Below are 21,879 nucleotides of genomic sequence, written 5' to 3'. Positions count from 1 at the left end.
TTGGTGTCTTAGGAACATTGTTTTATTTGATATACATAGTAATGAAATATAAAATATTATATTTCCTACAGTCCTGCTTTGAGGCATATAACTAAGCAAGTCACATAATAGAAACCTACACAAAACATGAAAGGCATCTTGCATATATGTCAAATACAATACAACATAAAAGCAATAAATATTTCCAGCCTGCTTAGTGCTAGAGCAAGAGAGAAGTCCACTGATTTCAGCGATGCCATTTTTTTTGGCCATTTTTTCCTTTTCTGAAGCACCTCAGCTACTTGGTGAAATATAATGTGTTGGCAAAATATAATGTATTGTACTCTGAGCTGCTTCCTGGCATTATGTATTGGCCGAGGTATTTATTTAATAATTAATCATCTCCTGAATGAAATGCTTCCACATGTATTTAGCAATGTCTCTAGATGCCTTACAGATGCAGTACACATTGCTGCAAAATGAAAACAGAGGCCCAAACTCTCCAATTTTAGGTATATGGAAACAACATCAGGATTACATTTCCTTAACTATTTAATTTTCCAAGGAGACAATAAGATAACTTGACAGTTTTAGGGAGGGAAATGCTTCTAAGCTGCAGGAGTAAAACACTGAAGGAAGAGTTCAAACCTCACTACGTCAATACAGAACTCCAAATCTGGTTTATGGATATGGCTGAAGTCACAGTAAGAGTACAACATCTGTATGCAGGAAACACTTATGATCCCCAAAGTTAGGAAGAGGAAAACAGTGATTCCAATAACCATCATCTGTGACGCCAGTGCTACGAGCAAGAAGAACATAAAAATGGAACAGATATTCCTTCCCCTCTCTTGTGTTTTCTACAGTTAATTACAGAGAGAGAGAGAGGGAGGACTGAACTATCTGAGCTGACAGTTCCCAGTCCAGGGGCACGGCCTGGGCTGACTCCCAGCTCAGAGACAGCGCTCTTCCCGAGAGCATTCCCAAAACAGGGAGCCCGGCAGGGTGTGCATTATGCAGGGTCTGCTCCATGGAGCAAGGGCAGAGCTGAGCAGGAGGAAAGGGTCCTGTGGGATCCAGGGCAGCTCCCTGTGAGACCCAGGACAGCTGCTCACCACGTCCCATCCACACCTCCCTGACAGCTGCGTATCTCAATTGCCCCGGTGCTACACGCTCCACCTTTTAGTGCCTCAGATAACCCTCCACAGCAGGGTCAGCCACAGTGTGAGTGGAAATGATGAGTAGAGAAGAAGATAAATCCTGTCCTTAGTGCGGCCAACCCTGAGGAGCACGGCTTGCAGCCCTGTCTGCTGTGTGCCACGTTTCACTCTCTGCCACAGCCCCACTGCACAGACACTTGACAGACGGGGACTGTCCCTTCCCTGACAGGGACACACGTCTTGGGTCACCACTGACAGCTCTCAGGGTCCTTCTCTGGCACAGAAATACCACAGCCTGCTGCTGAGATACTGAAGAGGAAAAAACCCAAACCAAAGCTCCACAAATAACCCAAAGCCACTCAAACCCAGGCCAAACCCCCTTCTTTACCCTTTGCTGAATTTAACATGCCTGCACAGTGGCAGCTGTAATGACTGAGGTTGTGATTGCCAAGGCAGCCCTCTGTTTACAAACAGGCAACAAAAATAACTCAGTTTGGCACAGCAGAACACACATTTACTAAACTCTACAGTCAATAGATCACGTAATGATAACCAAAAGTACAGAAAAGAGTTGTCAGTTGCATTCCTTAAAGCACCCGGAAAAAACCCCATTAAATCATAAAAAACCAATGAACCAACCAAAAAAATTCAAAGAGCTGTGTGTCCACAAACAGTCAGCAATCTTATTTTAGTACTGAAACAAGATCAGTCTACTTTTCTACACAGTCAAAAAGCTGTACCTTTAGGGAAAAAGAAGAAAAATAAGTGTTTTAACAAGGGAAGAGGACAGGAGGGAGAAAGAGGAGAAGGCAGAAAAAGGAGGAAAAATGTGAAAAGATCTGAATGGAAAATGCATTCTCTAGAGGAGTAATTTTTCCCTCCCATAAAACTTGGTCTCTTGGATATGCTAATAAATGGATTTTGATCATAATTTATTTCATTACCAGCTACAAATTGTCCCTACACATTACACTTTCTCACATCAATCCCTCCTACAAAGACATTAGTGCAGACAAATGGCTCAGGAGGTAATCCATTCTCACTGGGAAACAAATTATCCCATAACAATATCCTCAGAGCAAAGCTGCCACAATGCAAATATCTACTGTGCAATACAAGCACTTAAAATTAGGATCTTGATGAATCGGGACTTAGGCTATGATATTGTTCCTTAAAAATAGCAATTTATTATCAAACAGATCTCACTCAATTTCTAACATTTACATACTTAAATCATTTTGTATCTATCAGCACCATTAAGCTAAATGGGATTTCAAGTATGTTTTTTCTTATTTTGAATAGGACTACAAAAGATTAGGGCTACCAAGACTTAATTTCCAGAAATGTAGCTGCTCAACCAGTCATTAAAGCAAATTTTCTAGTAGTAACATTTTATAGGATTAACAGTTGATGTAAGATGTGATCTTCAGAACAAATCACCATTTAAGAAATAATTCAATGTTCTCTCTTTGAACAAACTGTACTTACTGCTCACAAGTTTATCCTTTATTCTACAACACTGAGCGTGAGAAATGGTTATTTTACAAACATAAGGTATGAGTTTTGGTGCATAAACATCATGGTGACGAACAAAACAGAACACCTCCAAATTCTTGGTTTTATGAGAACTTCAACAAAAGAATTCAATACTTTCCTAAAAGAGGGACACCAAATGTTTCTGGAGGAAAAAGGAGAGCAGGTTAAGGACAAGACCTTTCCTGTTATAGTAAATGTGTCAAAATAGAGGTCTGTTACCAAATAAAATACTTTTAAGCCCATACTTCCCCAGAACTCCATAATGACTAATTCCCACTGAACAGAGAAAAGGACAGAAGGACCATCAGTGGCCAGAAAAAAGCATCAGGATGACATCATTGCCTGTCTGCTAGCCAGGAAAGGAAGAGAGGGATTATCTGAACAGTGAACATCTGGATTGTGTATATAAAGGCAGTGAAGGATTTTTATACATATTAGTTCACTGAGTTCCACTGAATTTTTATCTTACAAAGAAACAGTAGTGCTACGATACGCTTTTAAAATGAAAAAGCAACAGGAATTCCAGTGGTCTGGGTTAGTGTATTAGAAGATACACAAACAGATTTATCATTCACTGCTTCTCTACTACATTTAATTGAAAAAACTTGGCAGATACTTGGACTTGTAACTCTTTCTTTTTGAATTAAAACAACGCAGCTCAGTAACACTGACTTTCTTCTTTCTGTGTTTCAGATACAAATATTGCAAGTGACTTGGTTCTGAACTTGAAGAACTGAAATTCAAAACATGCTCAGTTCCCCATCCCAGTATTGTAAAGACTGCTTAAAAAACTCTTTCACATGAAGTGTTTCCATTTCCTCAGAATACAACTCAAGCCAAATTTGTATTTTCATATATTTTCATCTCTGGAACTGTAGTACAAACAACAAAATCAACTTTATCTTAGTACAACCTTATTCTTTGCAAAAAACCCATTCTTACCTTGAACTGTTAAAGTTGCTGATGCCTCAGCTTTTCCAACCATATTTTCTGCAACACAAGTGTATGATCCCATGTCTCCTGCTGTAACTTTCCTGATTTTCAAGGTATGATCATCACGGATTTCATATCTTTAAATATACAGAGTAGTTAACAATGAATAGGAATAACAGAACTTTGTACAATTTCTGTAAAGGGTAAAAACACTGGGGGATTTGCTCTCAAATATTCTTATTTCTGTATTTCCCATAAGGGGGAAAAAAAAGTATAGATACTTATAAATTGATAATGTAAAAAAAAAGTTTTAAAACCAAAGTATTTCCAAGTATTTGAAAACCTGATATTATTTGCACACAATTGCAAGGCCCTAATGAAGAACATCTTAATTGTTAGAATTCTTTTAATAAGTAAATATAATATTTATTATTCTCCATCTGAATGACAGATTTTTTTAACATGGTTGAAAAGAAAATATTGTTCCCAAGAAGATCAGAAATGCTTGAAAGTCAAGATAAATCACAATCTTTTTTTGTTTTTTTCCCTAAAGAACAATGTGGCCTTTTACCAATTTCTTTCATTTCATCACCTTTCTCTCTTTTTTGTATAATGCAGTCAGTCAATGTGTTTCTATTTATGGTAAGTAGATTTTTCTCCTAAAAATGATAGTTTTTATTAAAGGTATGCACAATATTATAAAGAAGCTGGATTTGTTGGCCAAAGCCTACTGTTAGAGGGGTTCTTCTTTCAGTCCATTCCCCTGAAAGTTTCTTAAACTGATAATTGGGATTGTAAAGTAAGTAAATAAGTATTTTATCTATCTCTATCTATCACGGGATATATTTATTTTTAATATGAGGTTTTACTGTTTGGCCTGAATTATGGCAATGAAAAATAAAAAATAAGTTCAATGGAAACCTAGTAACAAAAACATGTATGACCAAGGCAGCTTTCCACATAACCAGACTATATTTTATATCCATTGCAAGTCCAATATATACTTCTTGGTGTTGTAATCTCTTTTACTCTTTGTTATACATTCTCCAAAACTTCTAGTAATCACAAAAGACTCTTCTGTTGAAGAATTAATCTGTATCTGGAATTGCTGGCTGAACTTGGTTATTTTATATTTGCCACATGTTGTCACAACAAAAACTTGAAAACAGGCTGGTTTTGAGTTTTAACATAAATTATAAATTCAACTAGAGCACAGTGCTAATTAGAAATGTTTTATTGGATCAAGCCAGGCCTTTTGTATTCAAGACAAATAAATGCTAGCTCTCAATCATTGAATGCCCCCATCATATACTAAACCAGATGTCACAAACAGGGTAACTCCAAGTATTGCACCTTGCTTTTGGCAGCTCCCCGTCATCTTTCCTCCATCTCACTGTAGGGACTGGGTCACCTCTGGCCTCACACTTAAACTCTGCACTGTCCTCCACAGTTACTGCCAAATTGCTGGGCCTCTTCACAAAAGATGGTCTCTCTAAAGGGAAAGGAAAGGAAAACGAGGATTAATCCAGCAGTTCTGTGTCCAGATTGCACAGGATTTCTGTGAGGCGTCAGCACCAGCAAGCATTCCATGCAACCATTTCCAGTGCTGCATTTGAAAGGCAACATTTTCTTTCACCAGCACACATGAAGTAAAACAAGACAGACAAATCCCAGAATGTACTCTCTGTAGCTTTTGCTCATCAAAACTGCTGCTATCCCTGACTTAAACTGCAGGACATGGATGACCCAAATCCTGGCTCACCAGATTCAGATTAATTGCTGCACTCTTACACTCAGAGTTTCTGGGATAAAAGGTGATCTCAGTACAGGCTGTGTTATTTTGGTAAACCCTGCGAATTTCAGGAAAGGTACTGATAGACTTTTCCACCTGTAACAGGATTCAAAGCTGTAGGTTGCTGCACTATTCAAACTTTCACAGTTCCACACCAGGCTGCACTGCAGTGAGGTTTGCACACTCCCAAGGATAAAAGTGGTTTTAAACAACTTCTGGAATATTCCAGGAATGACCCATGTAGAAGAGCAGCACCAGATGACAACAGCATGTCCATAAAAGAAATGAGAAGGTTTAACAGGAGAGTGTTTGGCAGATTCCTTTGCCTAAGGCAGATGAACTTTTTGTCTATAAACCTGTGAAAGCTCAGAGGGAGTTGAGAAGGCAGTTGCATGTTTTGACTTGTATGTACTAAGGATATAAATATCATCCCCCTGGAACTGCAAGAGTCTGAAGCAATTGGCACCATCAGGAAGTGTGAATGCCCAAAAATACACCACAAATTTCTCACAGGAGTACAAAACGACCAGACAGAAGGATAAAGAGACAATCCCATGCTCTTCGTGTCTCACATTTGTGTTTGAAAAAAGTAGTTCTAAATATTACTCTGGCTTTGCAGACATAGAGATTCAATATTACAAAAACTTAATGGTTTAAAAAGCAAATATAAACTGAACAAAACCTTATTAAAAAAAGCTTCCTTTAGTCTCGAGAATGTCCAGATCAGCTGGACACTTGCGTTGTAGAAAACTTAACTTTGCTGGCAATGGTAGGAAATGATGTTAAATGAAATAGTAAGCTGATCTTTAAGCTGTCAGTTCCAGCCTCGGTTCATATACAAGAAGTGAGAAATAAAACAGAAATCTACAGACATAAATCTAGCTGTGAATTACAAAGATACAAATATAGACAAACCCCTACCCTGGCCCCTTTCTTGTAGGTGCTGAAAAAACAGAACCTGAATGTAAGAAAAGAACATCCAGATTAAACCTCAGAGTAGGAACAGTTTGGGGAAGAATATTTAACTTAACTATGCAAGAGAAAAATCTGCTAAGTCCAGGGCTGCTGCCCAACTCCAAAACCCACAAGAGGCACACTGTTCTTCAGATCAGTTTCCTAAAGGAAGAGTAATGGACTTCCACAAGTTTTTGTCTGCCCATTTATAACACTCTTATTCAAATGCAGAAACTGGTAAGGGAAATCAGCACTGATTTAAGAACCTATCTTTGTCACAGGATTATTTGCTACATACAAGGAAAGCTTAGCAAGGACCACTTTGAAACTTTCTAATATTACAGTTTCTGGCATGCAATCCTCCCTCTGATCTAAAGCAGACACCTAGAAGCAAAAGTTCAACTTCTAAATAACCAAACCTCATAAATAGAAGATTAATGTAGAAAAGTTTTAATACATGAAGTTAGCATATTTCTCGTGCTTTTTCACACATATCCCAAGTCTGAGTTGAAAGAATAAGGTGTATTAAAGATTTTTAGACAGAGGTTGGTAAGACATTCAAAGATTTACTGCCCCATTTGAAACCAAAATCTCACTAGTTTCCCCAGGCTGAAAATCTGAAATATGTCTGGAAAGGAATAAGAGATGAAGAAAAAGCCAGACAGAGCTCTGCCTGCAATGCACCCCTCTTACAAGTGTTTAGCAAGAGTAGTATTTTTCCTGCCTAAGTTAACAAAGGGTCCAGCCCACCATTCCCTGGTTGGCAGGAAACTAGTGATGAGCTATTTAATGGTACAGTTAAATAGGAGCCCGGTGTCAGGACTTCCCTCAACTTGCTTAGAATTTGCTTGAAGTCCTGAAAGTCTATTTGAGAAAAAACTTCCTCCCCTAGGGCTTCAAAAGTGTTTATACAAAACCAAAATAAAACAGTACTGGGGGATCACAAAGTCTTCCTCAGCTTCTAAAGGGTTACACACCACTTTCCTCCTGGACATCAGTCTGAACAATTTTAAGATGGCATAAAACCTTGTTCCATTAAGGAAAACCCTGCTTCACATGAAACTCTGAACAGGCCTTCAAGTTGCCAGAGTCCTAGCTCAACGATGTAGGGAAGAAAGACAAAAGTGCCAAAGACAGACAAGACAGCTCTTAAACATGAATTTAACAAAAAAACCCACCACCACCAAACTACCAGTACTGCAGCAGCATCGTGATGGGAACCAGTGTGCTGTGAGCCAGAGCTTAGGTAGTCTCATCCTGTAAAGATAAAACACCTATTCTTTTGCAGAAAAAATCAAACTATCTCAAACCTCCTCTACTTTAAAGTAAAAATGGGACATATTTTGAAGGAAAACCACATAAGTTCTCCTATGCTGAAGGAATACTGAGACTACACTTGGATTTACAGCTTCCCTTCTGATGTAGCAACAAAACATGCAATTTTCAGCTAAGCTCAGCTATCTTAAGTGAAAATGTATTTTTTGTTGGTCAGAGAGACTAAACAATAGGATCACTTGAACAAGCAGATCTCTTGTAGCTTTACAACACTGAGCATATGCTCCTATAAACGAAAGTATAATTATTCCAAATAGAAATTTAGAGTAATTCCGAGTCTGTCCAGTAAGATGGAAAAATTAGGCCTCTGCTTCTTAAACTTGTTCATTTTTGTTTTGCTGCTATTTCGCAATAGTGATCCAGCCATGGACACTGGAATTATTTTTAGTTTGAGAATTAAATACAAAAGGATCTTATAAAAGGAAAAATTGTCCCAGGTGGTTTGCAGAGCCCATTATCCTCCTTCTATTTGCTAGATTACAACCATGAGGAAAACATTTTCAGCAGTGAAAAGGAAAGGGAATAGAATAATCTTAAGAGAAAAGCTTACTAGGAAAAACAAAAAATGGACATTTTTATCAATAAAGTCTAATAGAGTTCTTACCTAGAACAGTGAGCTCTGCAACTTCACTTTCACGTTCTCCAACCATATTTGTTCCAACACAAACATATTTGCCAGCATCATTCTTTCTTGTGTATGTGATCATAAGCTTTCCTCCTCTGATCTAGAACAAAACAAAGACAACAAAAATACTTTAATATGAATTATCGATTTAATACTAATAATAGCTTGAAAAAAATTTTTACAGATAATAGAACAAGACACCTGTGGCTTTCCATATCACACAAAAAAAGTGGAAAAAAATTATTATTAGCCTAATTTTCTTCTCTCATGCAAAAAGCTTGTGTTTTAGTTTTACATCAGTATTTTAAAATCTCTGAGATTTGGACTCTTGTTAGTTTTTTTCCTTCGTTCTGTGTAATGTAATGCTGGCTCCTCCCCAGCCTGTTTAATGCTTGTCAGGCAGAAGGACTACAATTCCTTCCCATGTACTGATACAATCAGGTGGAGAGTAAAAATTAGCACGAGACATAAATCTCATTTCACATCAAGTGCTGCAATTACTTTTTCTTGACAAGAAATGTGTGCACGCTATCCTGCTGCTGGTCGTGCTCATTATTATTCAGGAGTTTTGTGTTTGTTTTGGTTTTCATTTCTTAAGGAAGTGAAGGAAATTCTTTATTCTTTAGTTCTTCATCTTTAAATAGGTAAATTTAAAGGCTGATAAGCAGCTGAACAGAAGAAATTATATTCTTACTGGGAAATGAATACCATTCTGCTCTTAATTTTGACTTCAGCTTTTGGGAGATAATGGAATTCTAATAACCTCCAAATTAGAAAACACACTTACCTTTGTGATTCCAAATCTTATTATGCTTTATAAAAATGTACATTAAATGTATATGAAAATATATGATCTTCCTTTAAAAGGATTTATTCCCCCATTTAATTGACCAAATGGCTGAACAAGTTTCAAAGTCCACCAAAATTCAGCAAAATTTGTGTAGGTAGCTGCATATGTAGCATTTTTACTTTGATATACTAAGAAAATTCCTTAATTACAGAAAATACACTTTGAAGCACACATATGCTTACAAGCCCAATCACTCCTGAAAACCACTGCAGTTCAAGGCATGGGTGGAAGTAGACAATAAATAAAAGCCACATATGAAGCTACATGAAAGGCTCTAATGTGGTCAGTGACAAGGAGGAGAGTGTTCTCAATATGAGGTATTTAGCTCGAGTTGCCTGCAGCTAGAAATCCATCCCTGGAAATTTGACATCTCGAGCAGTGTTGGGCTCTGATTGTCATTGTAGGATGTACAGGCACAAAGATGACAGTCAGTTATTGAGATAAATGGACATGCACGTGGAGCGTAGATAGTGCTGCATACAAATTTCATTCTGTTGCCTTTGGCACTCATTGCTTTAGAGCACAAGAGATATGTCCTTTATCATTCAGAAAGCTGGTAATTCTGAAATTTCAGTGGAGATTTGAGGCATGAGGAATGAAAACATAAAGGTGACCTGCAAACACACATTTTTCAAGAATCTATATGCATTTTTAGATTGCTGAGTGCCTGAACTGGTAAGCAGGGGAAGAGAATGTAAAATATAATAGAAGTCAATCTGTACTTATTCCTGTTTTACATCTCCCTAAATGACAGAAAGCAACTGATTTTCCAAATAATGGATGTAAAGGATTTAAAAAAACCCCAACTTCTGAAAGACTTTCACTTGCATTTTGGGGTACTTGTATAACCAGATACATAGCAGAAATATTTATCTTTTATGTATATAATCATCACACTGGATAGAACAACGAAATGTATTTATACATCTCAAGAATTTGCCAACTCATCTGATGATTTCAAGCCCATGTAAACTGGAATCAGTGATTTTCATGCATGTCTTCAGAGTCTAAATCCTAGTGATGACATTCAGTAGCATTTGTGCTCCTGTGTTATTTTATCACTTAAGAAAATCCCATTCAAATCCACCACAATATGACACAACTGCATATCTTGCACAAACTGTAACCTTAAGCAAGAACAATCCTAGGAATTTCTTGCAGGAATCGCTACAAGACTCTCTTCAAAGCATAGATGGAGAGAAGCATTAAAGCAGAAACATATGAAAAGCTAAAACGTCATTGAAAGCTGCTTTTCTTGCAAGTTATTTGAGATTTAGACAAAGGAGACTCAGAGGAAACATACCCTCATGGATGCTTGAAGCAGACTTCCTAAAATGTGACTCGCATGCTGAAGGAGGCTATGCTCACAACATGGAAGTCTGAGTGCATGTGCAAAGGGGTTTCTTTTGTTTGGTTGGTTGGTTTCCTTAAAACATGAGAAGGGCTTAGAACTCTAGCTGCAATGACGGCTATTCCACATGGAATTGTGATAAATTACGCAGCTACAATAAAATGCCACCACTGAATGTGGAATTACACATGTCTGTAACTGGAGCAGTCACAGATGGCTGGAAGGAAGTGAACTTCCCCTGGTGGGCAACTACCAAAATTCTTCATCGCATTTTAAACAATTAGGTACCTACCAGCTCAATAAGACTGGCCAATCCCTTCAGTTTAAATATGACATTGCAGATTAAAACTGCAGGTATGAAAAATTTATATTGTCTATGTGCAGTGTTTCTTCTCAACAGGCAATCCCAGAAATACCTATGGACCACAGACCAATGGCTTTAATTAAAAAATACACAATGGAAGGAAGACATGCGTGTGAAGTTTGGTAGGAACACGTCAAGAATCACTGCTGAATTTGTCTTATTAAGTTCATATCCAGTATTTAGAGCTGTGAACAATCAAATCACCTTTGGAGACAGTACATGAAATCTTGCAAATTACAACTATTCACAGTCTGCATATTCCTAACAGTTACTGAAGGCATTTTAATTTGAGTGCTCTGGCTCTTCTCATTCTTTTGCCCTTGCCCCAAAATACACCAGCTGGAGTTTATATCAGGAAATGATATAATGATTTTCAAGAGTGACAGGCAGTGAGTGTACCATTACATCCCAAACCTCCTGAAGAGTTGTGACCATGCTGAAAACCAGAAGTCCTTTCTTCCTAGTAAACAAGACACAGAAAACAGTTTTATTCCACTGCTCTAGCAGATATGGTTGTATTGTGGGAAAACCATGGCTTTGCTAACTGCCAAAGCTTAAAGGCAAATTCTGAAAGTCAGTGTCATGTTTCATTTATACCAAAATGAAGCCAGCGAACTTTTTTGACTTTTCATGCCTCTTCATGATTATGTTCTGTGCCTACCAGCAAATCTATCAGGGATTTGCAAGTAGGATAATGCAAGAATAGCACTGAATTCTAATAAGAGAAAAAGACTGTGATCAGCATTTCACAGATGATCTTCAGCTGCCTGTGAGATGTAGGGATTATTGTATGTATGCTAAAAAAAATGTGATGGTATGGTGACTTACAAAGACTTTTTGCAAGCTATTTTCTATGACCTGCCTGACCATATTTTGCTCCTCATCAGTAAATTGCTCATTCAAGCAAGTCCACTTCATTTATTTCTTTAAACAATAGTTGGAGATGTTCATACAGAAAACTCTAGGCACCCACAGAGTTAACTAGGTCCAGAATTGCAAATTATGGCCACCCAGCAGCAAAAAATCATATACAAATAATGAATCAACTCAGTCAGCCAATAAATCAAATCCATAAAAACTCACCCAAGGGGTCTACAACATACCACCAAGAATTCAGTATAGCTGTACACACATATATTCTTATTCTGAGACCGTATTTTATATACCTATGTGCCTTGTGTATATGTGTGTAAATTTCTGTACGTATAAATCCATACCCATCTGTCTGTGTTATGAAATATTTTTATATATGTGGGTGATTCATTTACTTTTCACAGAAATGTGGTATGAAATATGAGACAGAATGAAGCCATAAGAGAAATGCTTGGGGAGTCCACATATAAATGTGAGTGACATTTTTTTTTCTTACTTTCTTTCAGTTCGTAGTTTATTAAATAATTGAAATCTGCTCTGTTGTAAAATAATTCTAAAGCAAACAAATTCATAGGAAAATCAAATTTAGACTGCAGAATGAAACACTGACTTCTGTTTGTACAGCCAGGGTTTCTGCATATGTGACATCCCAAATTTCATATATTTCAGTCTTCTACAGTAAAGCATACACAACAACCCACTTTCTTTCATTTTCTAGATTAAAAGTGGTGGCCATGTAATATTAACCTGTCAGACACTGCCTTTGCCTTAAAAGTGTACCATCTAATTATGAATAACAATAACAGTCAAAGTACAAGGTGAGCAAGGTGAGCCCAGGCAATTGTAATTAAAAGTGTCACCAATTGTATACTCAAGGAAAATGGAGCTTTTATTTCTTAGTTAAGAAACAAAGAGTTTTTTCATTTCCCTCTGTCTGGTCTAGCATCTCAAAATATCCACATTACAACCCACCATTGCTGGAGAGACTGTAAGGCATGGAATGTCAGCCATAGAAGGGAACTTTGTAGTTTGAACAAAAAGGAGTACAAATGACTATCTATCTTAATTTTTATTTAAAATTTTGTATCTTGTTCCAAGCCTTGTGAATCCCACGTATTCTTCCCTACCTATTATAGCATGCTTAAATATCAGACACTAGACATCAAAATGTGTTTGGAGCAGGTCTTTAATAATGATTAAAGTTTGTTCTTGTTTAACTTCAAAGTTCAGGCAGACGAGTCTGTCCTGCTTTCTGTTCCATTCTCTGGGACCCCAGGAAGGTACATGCTGCCTCCTCCAGATCAAACACACAAAAAATTCTATTTGAAAGTAGTCTGAAACATTCTTTCAAGTGGTCTTCCTGTGCTGTAAATCTGTCATGACAAAGTGCAAGTCAATTGTTCCCCCCCCACCACATGGACCAACAAAACAGCTTTGCAATACAGACAGGCCCAAAGGCAGCCTAAAGGAAGGTGCAAAATGCATAGGAAGGTGGCTTTAGGTAAAAAGAAGGTATTTAAGGTAGATAAAATGACAATAGATTCAAGCTGCTGCTTCTGGCACCCCTGCCAGTCTGATACATCAGAGGTAGAATCAGATTCAAGTCTGCTCATAAGACTCCTTTTCCCACTTTCCTCATTATTAATGGCTGTAACTACAAGAAGATGGATATCCACAAAGGCTTAAGGGTTATCTGTGTCCTGAATTGTCTGGTGAGCTCTGAGGCAGCTGAAAGTTAGTTATTCAGCCCTTTGCATTATCACAAGACACCAGATATCAGAATTACTTCATGTGTTTGATGTTCCACCCAGTAAGACTGTAGGAACAGCCAAGATATATGCAGAATTTCATAAATCAAATTAAGAAAAGAAACATCCATGCCTCAGCACACGTGATTCTCAGAAGTTTAAAACTGTAACAATTCCAAATTAACTCTCTATAAACATTTGTCTTTTGTTAATCACAAAGGAAGATTTAATTCACAATAATCCGTATTGGCTCACATTAGTCAGAACTAATTTCTGAATAGCTATGTTTATATTGCAGTATTTGAACCAGTAAAACACTTCTCTGAAATGCTTTCACAGATACAGTACAAAACAATCTCTAGGTAATACTTCTTTTCTTATTATAAATCAAGATTAAAATCTTACAACAAAATCATGTTACAATTATCTTCAGGGTCTTAAATCTGTTCTACAAAGATCATCAAAAACTGTAAAAAAGAAGAAGCAAATGGTTCATAAACTGTTTTTCAAATTGTTATTTATTAAGTATAAAAAGCATACTAAATTCAACTAATGGACAACACTTAGGTACATCCTATGGGTCACTAAAATTATCTCTGGAACTACCAATCTTTCTGCAGTATCCAAAGAAGGCCCTGCATGGGAATGATGTGTTTACAATGACAACTGTGAAATTTCTGTAAAACTGTAAATTTAACCCCATGCATAAATCTCCCCTGGATGCGCTGGTGCACATGTAGCTTTCACTACAATCAGCGACTGAAATCAGAAGTAAAAGTGAACTTGAACTGAACTCGACGTCTGGTATGTCTTCATTTCTCTTCCCTCAAGCAAGTCAGATTATTTGAAGTATCAGTTACACATGAATTTTCTTTTAAGCATCACCACTGCTGTGTTATTTACACACCTCCAAGGATAAAACCTCAGACCAGCCAGGGTTAATTTTCCACACCAAATCTCTCAGTTTTTAATTATGTTACCCACAGAATCACAGATGTAATAAGGAAAAATAATACTAACAAAGCACAAATTTTAAAACATATAAAAACATCCTACCTGGTAACCATAAAAGAAACTACATAACCCAAATCTCCAGAGGAATTTAGCAGCCTGTTTCCCACTGTAAAAGAAAGACCAAGGTCACTCTGAAGGGCTGTGTTAAAGTCCCCAAAGGCCCACCCACATCAACAGACCTGACTCTGCATGTGGAGGGTCACACCTAAACCCTACAGCCAGCACCTGGGGTGGAGGGAGGAGAGTACAACCACCACAACTTCCCAAAGGGGCCCAGACTCTGCTGCTGATTCCAAGGGGATTTCAGTTCCTGACTGTCATTGCAGGTATTGACAACACTGTCTTACTTTTCTAAGTCTGGAGCTAGCGTTGGCAGGATGACAACATGGATTTAAGACCACTGTATATTGTGGGGTGTATTTCATCAATAGAAAATTTCTGAATTTTCCCCTCAGAAAGGAGCAGCTGTGCAGAGCATGAGTCTTCAAGAGCAGAGCCCTAATGTTCAATTTCAAGCTTTAGAAGGATGGGTAGGTAGAACTTCACCAAGACTTGTAATCTGATGAAAGACATTTCTCAGAGTGCATATTTCTCACGGCCATCATGCTAAAATATGGGGTTTCCCAAGGTTCTTATGTAAGGTCTTCTAAAGGGAACTGCTCTGACAGGACTCAAGTTATCAAGAGATCTGAAGTGGAAGTTAGTGGGTCTTCCTCTAACATGAGCTCCCACAAGGAAATGCAAAACCAAGAATCTCCTAGACTTACAAGTACAACTGTCATGCAACAACAAAATCCTCACAGTCTGAGAGGAGGAAATAGAAATGAATTATTCACATTTTTCTCTTGGCTGGTCTGTGCAGCAGGTCATTCTTTTCGGTCACTCCGTGACCTCCTGAGATGCAGCTCAGACTCCCACTTGTCTCGAGGAGAAGGCACATCCCCTCCAAGCCTGGCTGCCCACTGCTGGCTCCTCACTCAAGGGATGCAAATCTCAGGCTCCCGGATCCTTCCCGTGACCGCTGCACTTCCTGCACTAAATTGCCTGTGAAAGCTTTCCTCCCTGGAGCTGGCACAGCAGCTTCCCGAGGGAACGTGGATTTGCTTAGTTCCTCTGGGGGTAAACCCGAGCTCTTTATGGCAGAGAACATGAACTGAGAACCAAACTAAGCAAATAAAATTAGTCACAGGTGACTAAAATGCAGTGGGTTCTTTCATACGTTTCCAGATTTGTATTTTGACAGCTTTAAATTTTAAGACAGATTTGATTTCTCATTCAAAACATTTTCTGTAAATCTTTACAATCAAATCAACTCTCAAAGAAATTTTGACCCTGCCAGCTAAACACTACAAAACAAACAAGTATTTTGTAAAACTAACCTTGAAAAAATTATAAAATGTTTTTAAACATAAATAAAAAGCCATTTCTTTTGACAGAGAAATGACATGGAAATGAGACCACACTTCAGAAGAAGAGTATAAACCCATGTTAAGTTCCTGTTCTATTTATCTCTGAGTGAACCTAAGGTTAGTAGCACTCTTTTATAGTAAATGCTGGACACAAAGTTGTGAAAGCATTAAACTTTTCCCATCATTCGTGCAGCACTGTCAAAAAGAGGAGCATACGCACTGGAATGCTGATTTTTCATGAACAGTTAAACACAAAAGTCATACATTAATCTGCCACATTTCACCCTTCCATCACCGCTCACTACAGCTCTCGTGACTGCAGCACATGCAAATCATAAATCACAGCTTTCCTTGTGTTTTCTGTGGTCTGCACACAAGCCTTGTGTTACAGGACTGAGGCAAAACCCTGCAGTCGTAGGCGACCACAAGCAAATCCTGAGTGTCCCTTTCGTTATTACTGAAGGACTCCTGAAAAACCACCGGGCTGGACTTCACAGCTGCAGAAAGGCCTCTGCTTGGACAATGCTAAAAATTAAACTCACAAAGAATAGGAGGAGAATAAGAGGCAAAGAGCAAAATCCCCCGATTTCCCCAGCTCACAGAGCAGCCCAGAATTATTATTTTTTGTGCTCAACTTTAGATCTCTCTCCAGAGAGACCCCACAGGCAAGCGGGGAAGGACCCGCAGACCTCGGTCCCCTCACAAACGCTCTGTGTTCCCCCAGCTCCACAGACCAGCATGGGCTGATCTTCACACAGCGCACCCAGGAGCTACTCGGGGTTCCTTTTACTCCTAAAACAAGCCAGCCCAGGTTGCAGGCAAGCAGAACAAAGCACACACTGTTCCCATTCTCTCCGTGCTCAGGGAGCAGCGCTCCCTGAAGCTCACACGCTTCCATCCTTTAACTACCACAGGCCCCGAGCGCTGCTGTTCTGAGGAACATGCCGCCCTCTGCTCGGGCTCTTCCCACTCGGCCTTTGGAGCAGCGAGCCCTCATTGCTGGGTGTATAAATGGAAGTGGTTAACCCGTGGAAAATGCAGGGAGCACCGAGAGACCGAGCGGTGCCTCCGGGCAGGCCTGGCCTGGCTCGGCTGGGGCTGCCCGAGCCATTGAGGCGGGCCCTGGAGCCCTGCCGGGACAGAATTGCTGCCTTTGCAGCACCTCCTTGCTGTTCTTCACAGATGCCACACCGGGTTTAAACTCCTGGCGCAGTTCTTGCTGTTGCTAAAAGGTTATTGTAAACTGCACCAATGGAAAAGGCCGAGAGAGAAATGCGGCGGCGAGGGAGGGAGGGAGGAACTGTTCTGGACGCTGACAATAAATACAGGCTGCTCAACTTTTCACGTCTGTATTTACAGAGCAAACTAGCTGGCCAGGTTCTCTATGGAAATCCATTCTCCTGTTTGCTGATATTTGCTGTTATTGGAACAGGCTTGTGAAAATGGCAGAGAAATTGAAATTACTCCGCGCTTTATTTTGCTATTTTGTCCTGTTCCTGTGCGCACGCCTGTTTGAGAATTGATACTCACTGTCCTGTCATAAATGAGATGTCTTCTGTATGAGCAGTGTCAAAAGAACATAAGGAGTAAGAGGTAATCTTTAAAGAAAACTGTTACTTGATCAGATTTCAGTTCACTTGGTACAACATACCTTTTTATCACAGTGAGAAGAAGTCAAAAACTGCATATGCACTCCTACAGTATACTTTCTTCCCCAAAAACACACAAAAAGCCCACACTATGCTTCCAAAGTATACAAATACAAATACTGTGTCTGAAGTGAACACTTAAAGCCATTACTGTTTCTTTACCAGCTAATAAGCGTGACAGAAAAAAGTTATATATTTTCAGTTAAAAAGTAATCTATGTCACATTCTGGCTGAATTTTTTCAAAAGCAGATGGCAAAATTTAGGAGTCCATGGCTGCTGGACGAGGTGTGTGGTAGGCAGCATTTCCATCTGTCAGACATACTGACATGTCCAGGTAGCTGAATTTGCAGCTCCACTTTCCAGACCTGGTCCTGAATGCTGATCTCCAAAAGGTGCTGCCTGTAGCCCCTGGCATGCAATGCATTCAGTGCCACCATGGAACAATTTGCAAATAGGAGCTGCCCTCCACAGAAGGTCTGAACTCACCCCTTCTGAGGCACTCTCTGACTCCAATCAGTGCCCCAAATATGTAAAAATATTCACAGGGAAAATCCTTTAGAGTGGCATTTCTTTGTGTTGTAAGGCAAATGATGCAAAAACATACACTAAAGAGTGCCAGGGAAAGTTGACCCACGTGAACAGACAAGGAAGGCAGTATTTAAAGGACTGTCTTGATAACATCCATGCAAACAAGAGACCTTAGCAATAAGCTTCCCTATTCTTCTTGTCTCCTTTTCTAACACAAACATAAACAGGATCAACTCCTCCTGCAACACATAAACAAATTACAGTATGTCACATCAGTACCCTGATGTCTGCACCAAGGTATAAGCTTAACAGAACTTTGTGGACAATAAAGACCACCCTTGTTTATCTTAGAGGACACAGATTCACTGTTTGCATTTATTTATCCAGAAAAGCTAAATAATTGATATTTGGTACTCTTGCAAAGTAATTTTTAATGGAAGACTCACAATATGGTTTTCAAACACTGAATAAATATTCAGAATTAAGGAGGAAAGATCTAAGAATTCCTAAGTATGATAAATATAAAAAGAAACATTTACTGAATCTAAGAAATCATCAAGTATGCATTGTATTTTGCATTGTACTATAAGTGACTATCCTTCATGTATCTCAATCAGACTTTGTCTAAGACAGCCACATTGTTGACTCTGGAAGACAAAAGAAAGCAAAGTTCTATGGAAAGTGGAAGTCAATCATGACCAGAAAAGTAATAATTTCAGAGAATGTTTGATAAAGAGCGAAAAACCATGTTCTGATGATTCTCTTCTCCTTTCCAATAGTTTCATGTGTTATTGCACATTTGACTAAAGTACATAGAATCTTAAATAGTTTTATCATTTGATGAGATTCACTTTCAGTGGATCGCAATGAAGTATTTAATGTTTTTCCAGACCTAAGGTTTCGCAAGATATGTTTGGTAGAATATAACATAAATATTTTTACTATATTTCAGAAGAATGCTTAAATATTTTTAAGTTTCTGAAAGCAGAGATTCTGGACAATCCTACTAGATTCAAATTTTTTTTCAAGATCTTCAAGGCCTAAAGCATAAAGGCTGTATTACAGATATTATTACTGGCACTTGCAAATCTGCATGGCAAGAACAATCTGATATGCAGGCCATTCTATGCATGGAATATTAAAATATTAAAATATTTGTTGTATTTAGAGTTGCCATTAATAATGTGTTAGATTTGGATCTTGGCTCATTTTGCAAATTAACTTCATTGCGGGAAGAGGGATTTAATGAGAACACTTCTGTGAGGAGCAAAAAACCAGAAGCTTATTAAATGTGGATGACTTGGAAGAAAGAAGGTATTCATACAGGATTCCATTGGAAAGGAATTTTAGATGCTAAATTAGTCAGGTAGGCAGACAGATATCAGAGTGGCTTCAAGTGTTTCTTTTTCTGTACAGTCATGTGGTTAAATGAACAATACTTTGCCTTTTCAGAACCCTCAATCATGGAACTGTGAACTATTCTTCAAACACTCCCAAAGGGAAAAAAACATTGGATCACACCTAACTGGAGTTAGCACAATTGTTATTAGAATTAAAAGTTTTCAGACAAGTCTAAGAGAAAGAAAACTGCATCCATCTAACTGAAAGGAGTAATGTAAGGCTTGCTACCTAAAAGACTGTGTTCAAAGCGTTAATGGAGAGCACAGAAGGGGATACAACCCTGTCCCAGTATTATCTCAACTCTCCCAGCTGAATGTAAAGTGGACAGAGATAACTTTGTATATCATTTGAATGCTGCAGATTGGTACCTAGGTGTAATGTTTGTAGACTGATTTTAAAGACTGCATTTTGTAGCAGGTATGAAGCAAAGAATACAAAGGCAAAAACTAGTGCACTGTAGGCTGCTTGGGGTTAAAAGTAATCTCCTCCACAAGCAGAAACAAAAAATCTCTTCACATTCTCCACACCACCTGAATAAATACATCATCTTTACCTTATAAAACTTGTCAACACAGTAGTATCAGTTCTCCAATGAGAATTTGTGGAAGTCCTTGGAAACAATGTTCAGAGAGATAATTAATCAATTTTGGCATTTCTTGGTTTTGTTATTTCATGAACAGAAACCTGATGGTCATAAAACAGCATCCAGAAGTAGGTCTGACCAATCAAATGGCCTAAGTGTTTTGTCAGAGGATAGTCTTGGGGGGAAAAAATGAACTCTGCTAAGAGCACATTTAGAATCATAGAATTGTTAAAGTTGGAAAAGATCTTCAAGATCAGTGAGTCCAACTGTTAACATACAATATATTAAAACAATATTGTAATACAACTTGGGAAATTTGCGTCAACAGGCTTCTCTTATAAAAGAGTTCTCTGGGCTTGTTATCAGTGCCACAGACAAATATTTGTGGATACTATTTTCTGGATTAACAAAACAAATCCCATTTTAATTACAAACAGCTTATTATCCAACATGATACCTTGGTAAGAAAATTCCAAATAAATAAAGAGTCCTTAACCTGACAGTAACCAGAACTTACTCCACAAAACCAATACTTAATGCTGACATTTTGTCTGTCACCACAGATTTTGTGTAGCAGGTATGAGCATGCCCATTCTCAAACCTAAACAGAAAATGCTTCTTCATCTTTTTTCTTTTTGTTTGTATTCAAATTTTAAATAATTAAGGAATAATTATTTATATTTTAAATAAATAAATATATTTAATAATTAAGAAAAAGCAGAGATAAACCCGGAAGTTTTAAAATTTCATTTTAACACTAAATTAGGAAGAAACATGAGTCACTCTCAAAAATCAACAAGACATATGCCTATGAAAAAGCCACGAGGCAGTGAGACTTCTGTTTAAGTTGTCTGAAAAAGTGTAGGTTGATAAAATCTCCAGAAGCACAGGTATCCCTAACATCACAAGCTGTAATGATGTGTTAACCTTGGTGACAGTCAGAAGAGAAGGGTCAAAGGTTCAGCTGGTATCCCTGGGGGGGATCCTTCAAGGTGAATTTGAGGCTCATTTTCAGGGCAGCACAGTAAAACTGACACTGCAGTCTGAGAAATGTGCATGTTAGAAAGATGAAGAACTGCATTCTTCTTGAATTTGCTATTCACAGCAGTAGAAAAAATGGTCTTTGTTGAGATGGTTAAAGTAGGGAGAACGCAGTTCGGTACAACATGAGATAGTAAAAAGATAACATTTTTAAAGATCACATCTCTTTTTGAATTGAAAATAATTATCAGAGCAGGCTTGCAGTTTAATTTATTCTGGTTGCTCCAGCTACTCTTAATTTTGTGTACTTTATAAGTTATTTCCCCATGTCCTACTTAAAAGGTTCAGGTTGCTGGAGTTAAGGTTTCTCTTCCTGCTGAAAAACCCAATACAACTACCTACCTTTATTAACTTCAAGAATAAGAGATACAACAGATGACCTCTTTCAACTCCAAAGCCTTGGATTATTGATGACAAAAGCAGAGTAACATTTGTCGCCGCCAGTTGCGTAATTTCTAATATTTAAAAATGACAATGCAAAAGATACGGGCAAAACATGGGAGTCTTCTTAGCAGAAAGTCTCATTAGAACAAAAACTGAGAATCAATATGCAGTATGTCCACAAAACTCCAGCTGGAATACCTTAAGCACCTTAATGACAAACCAGCCAATAAAAACAAGTGAAGCAGTAACAACATTAGCAACAAAAAAGTGAAGAATGTCAACTCATTGAGCACTCCAAAAAGAGGCTTCTCTCTTGCCCTAAATTGTGCTAGATAATTTCCTGGCAAGTATTGGTCTTGGGAAGGACAA

At 38.2% G+C, this 21,879-nt stretch overlaps 1 protein-coding gene across 5 annotated transcripts in view; it reads right to left on the bottom strand.

Moving 5' to 3' along the window:
• The window catches only part of ROBO1 (roundabout guidance receptor 1), a 690,041-nt gene that overhangs the window by 78,117 nt on the left and 590,045 nt on the right, over window positions 1-21,879 (bottom strand). For all 5 annotated transcript variants that reach the window (XM_083855650.1, XM_083855654.1, XM_083855651.1 and 2 more), the window contains 3 exons: window positions 8,294-8,414; window positions 4,962-5,100; window positions 3,618-3,745 (listed from right to left, as the gene is read on the bottom strand). In XM_083855650.1, the coding sequence (XP_083711776.1) occupies window positions 3,618-3,745; window positions 4,962-5,100; window positions 8,294-8,414 (388 nt within the window). The remainder of the gene's footprint in view (window positions 1-3,617; window positions 3,746-4,961; window positions 5,101-8,293; window positions 8,415-21,879) is intronic.

Source organism: Zosterops lateralis (assembly GCF_965231275.1).
Source record: "Zosterops lateralis genome assembly, chromosome: 2".
NCBI lineage: Eukaryota > Metazoa > Chordata > Aves > Passeriformes > Zosteropidae > Zosterops > Zosterops lateralis.
Note: the sequence above shows the minus strand (reverse complement) of the source record. Positions and strands in the feature narration are given on the sequence as shown.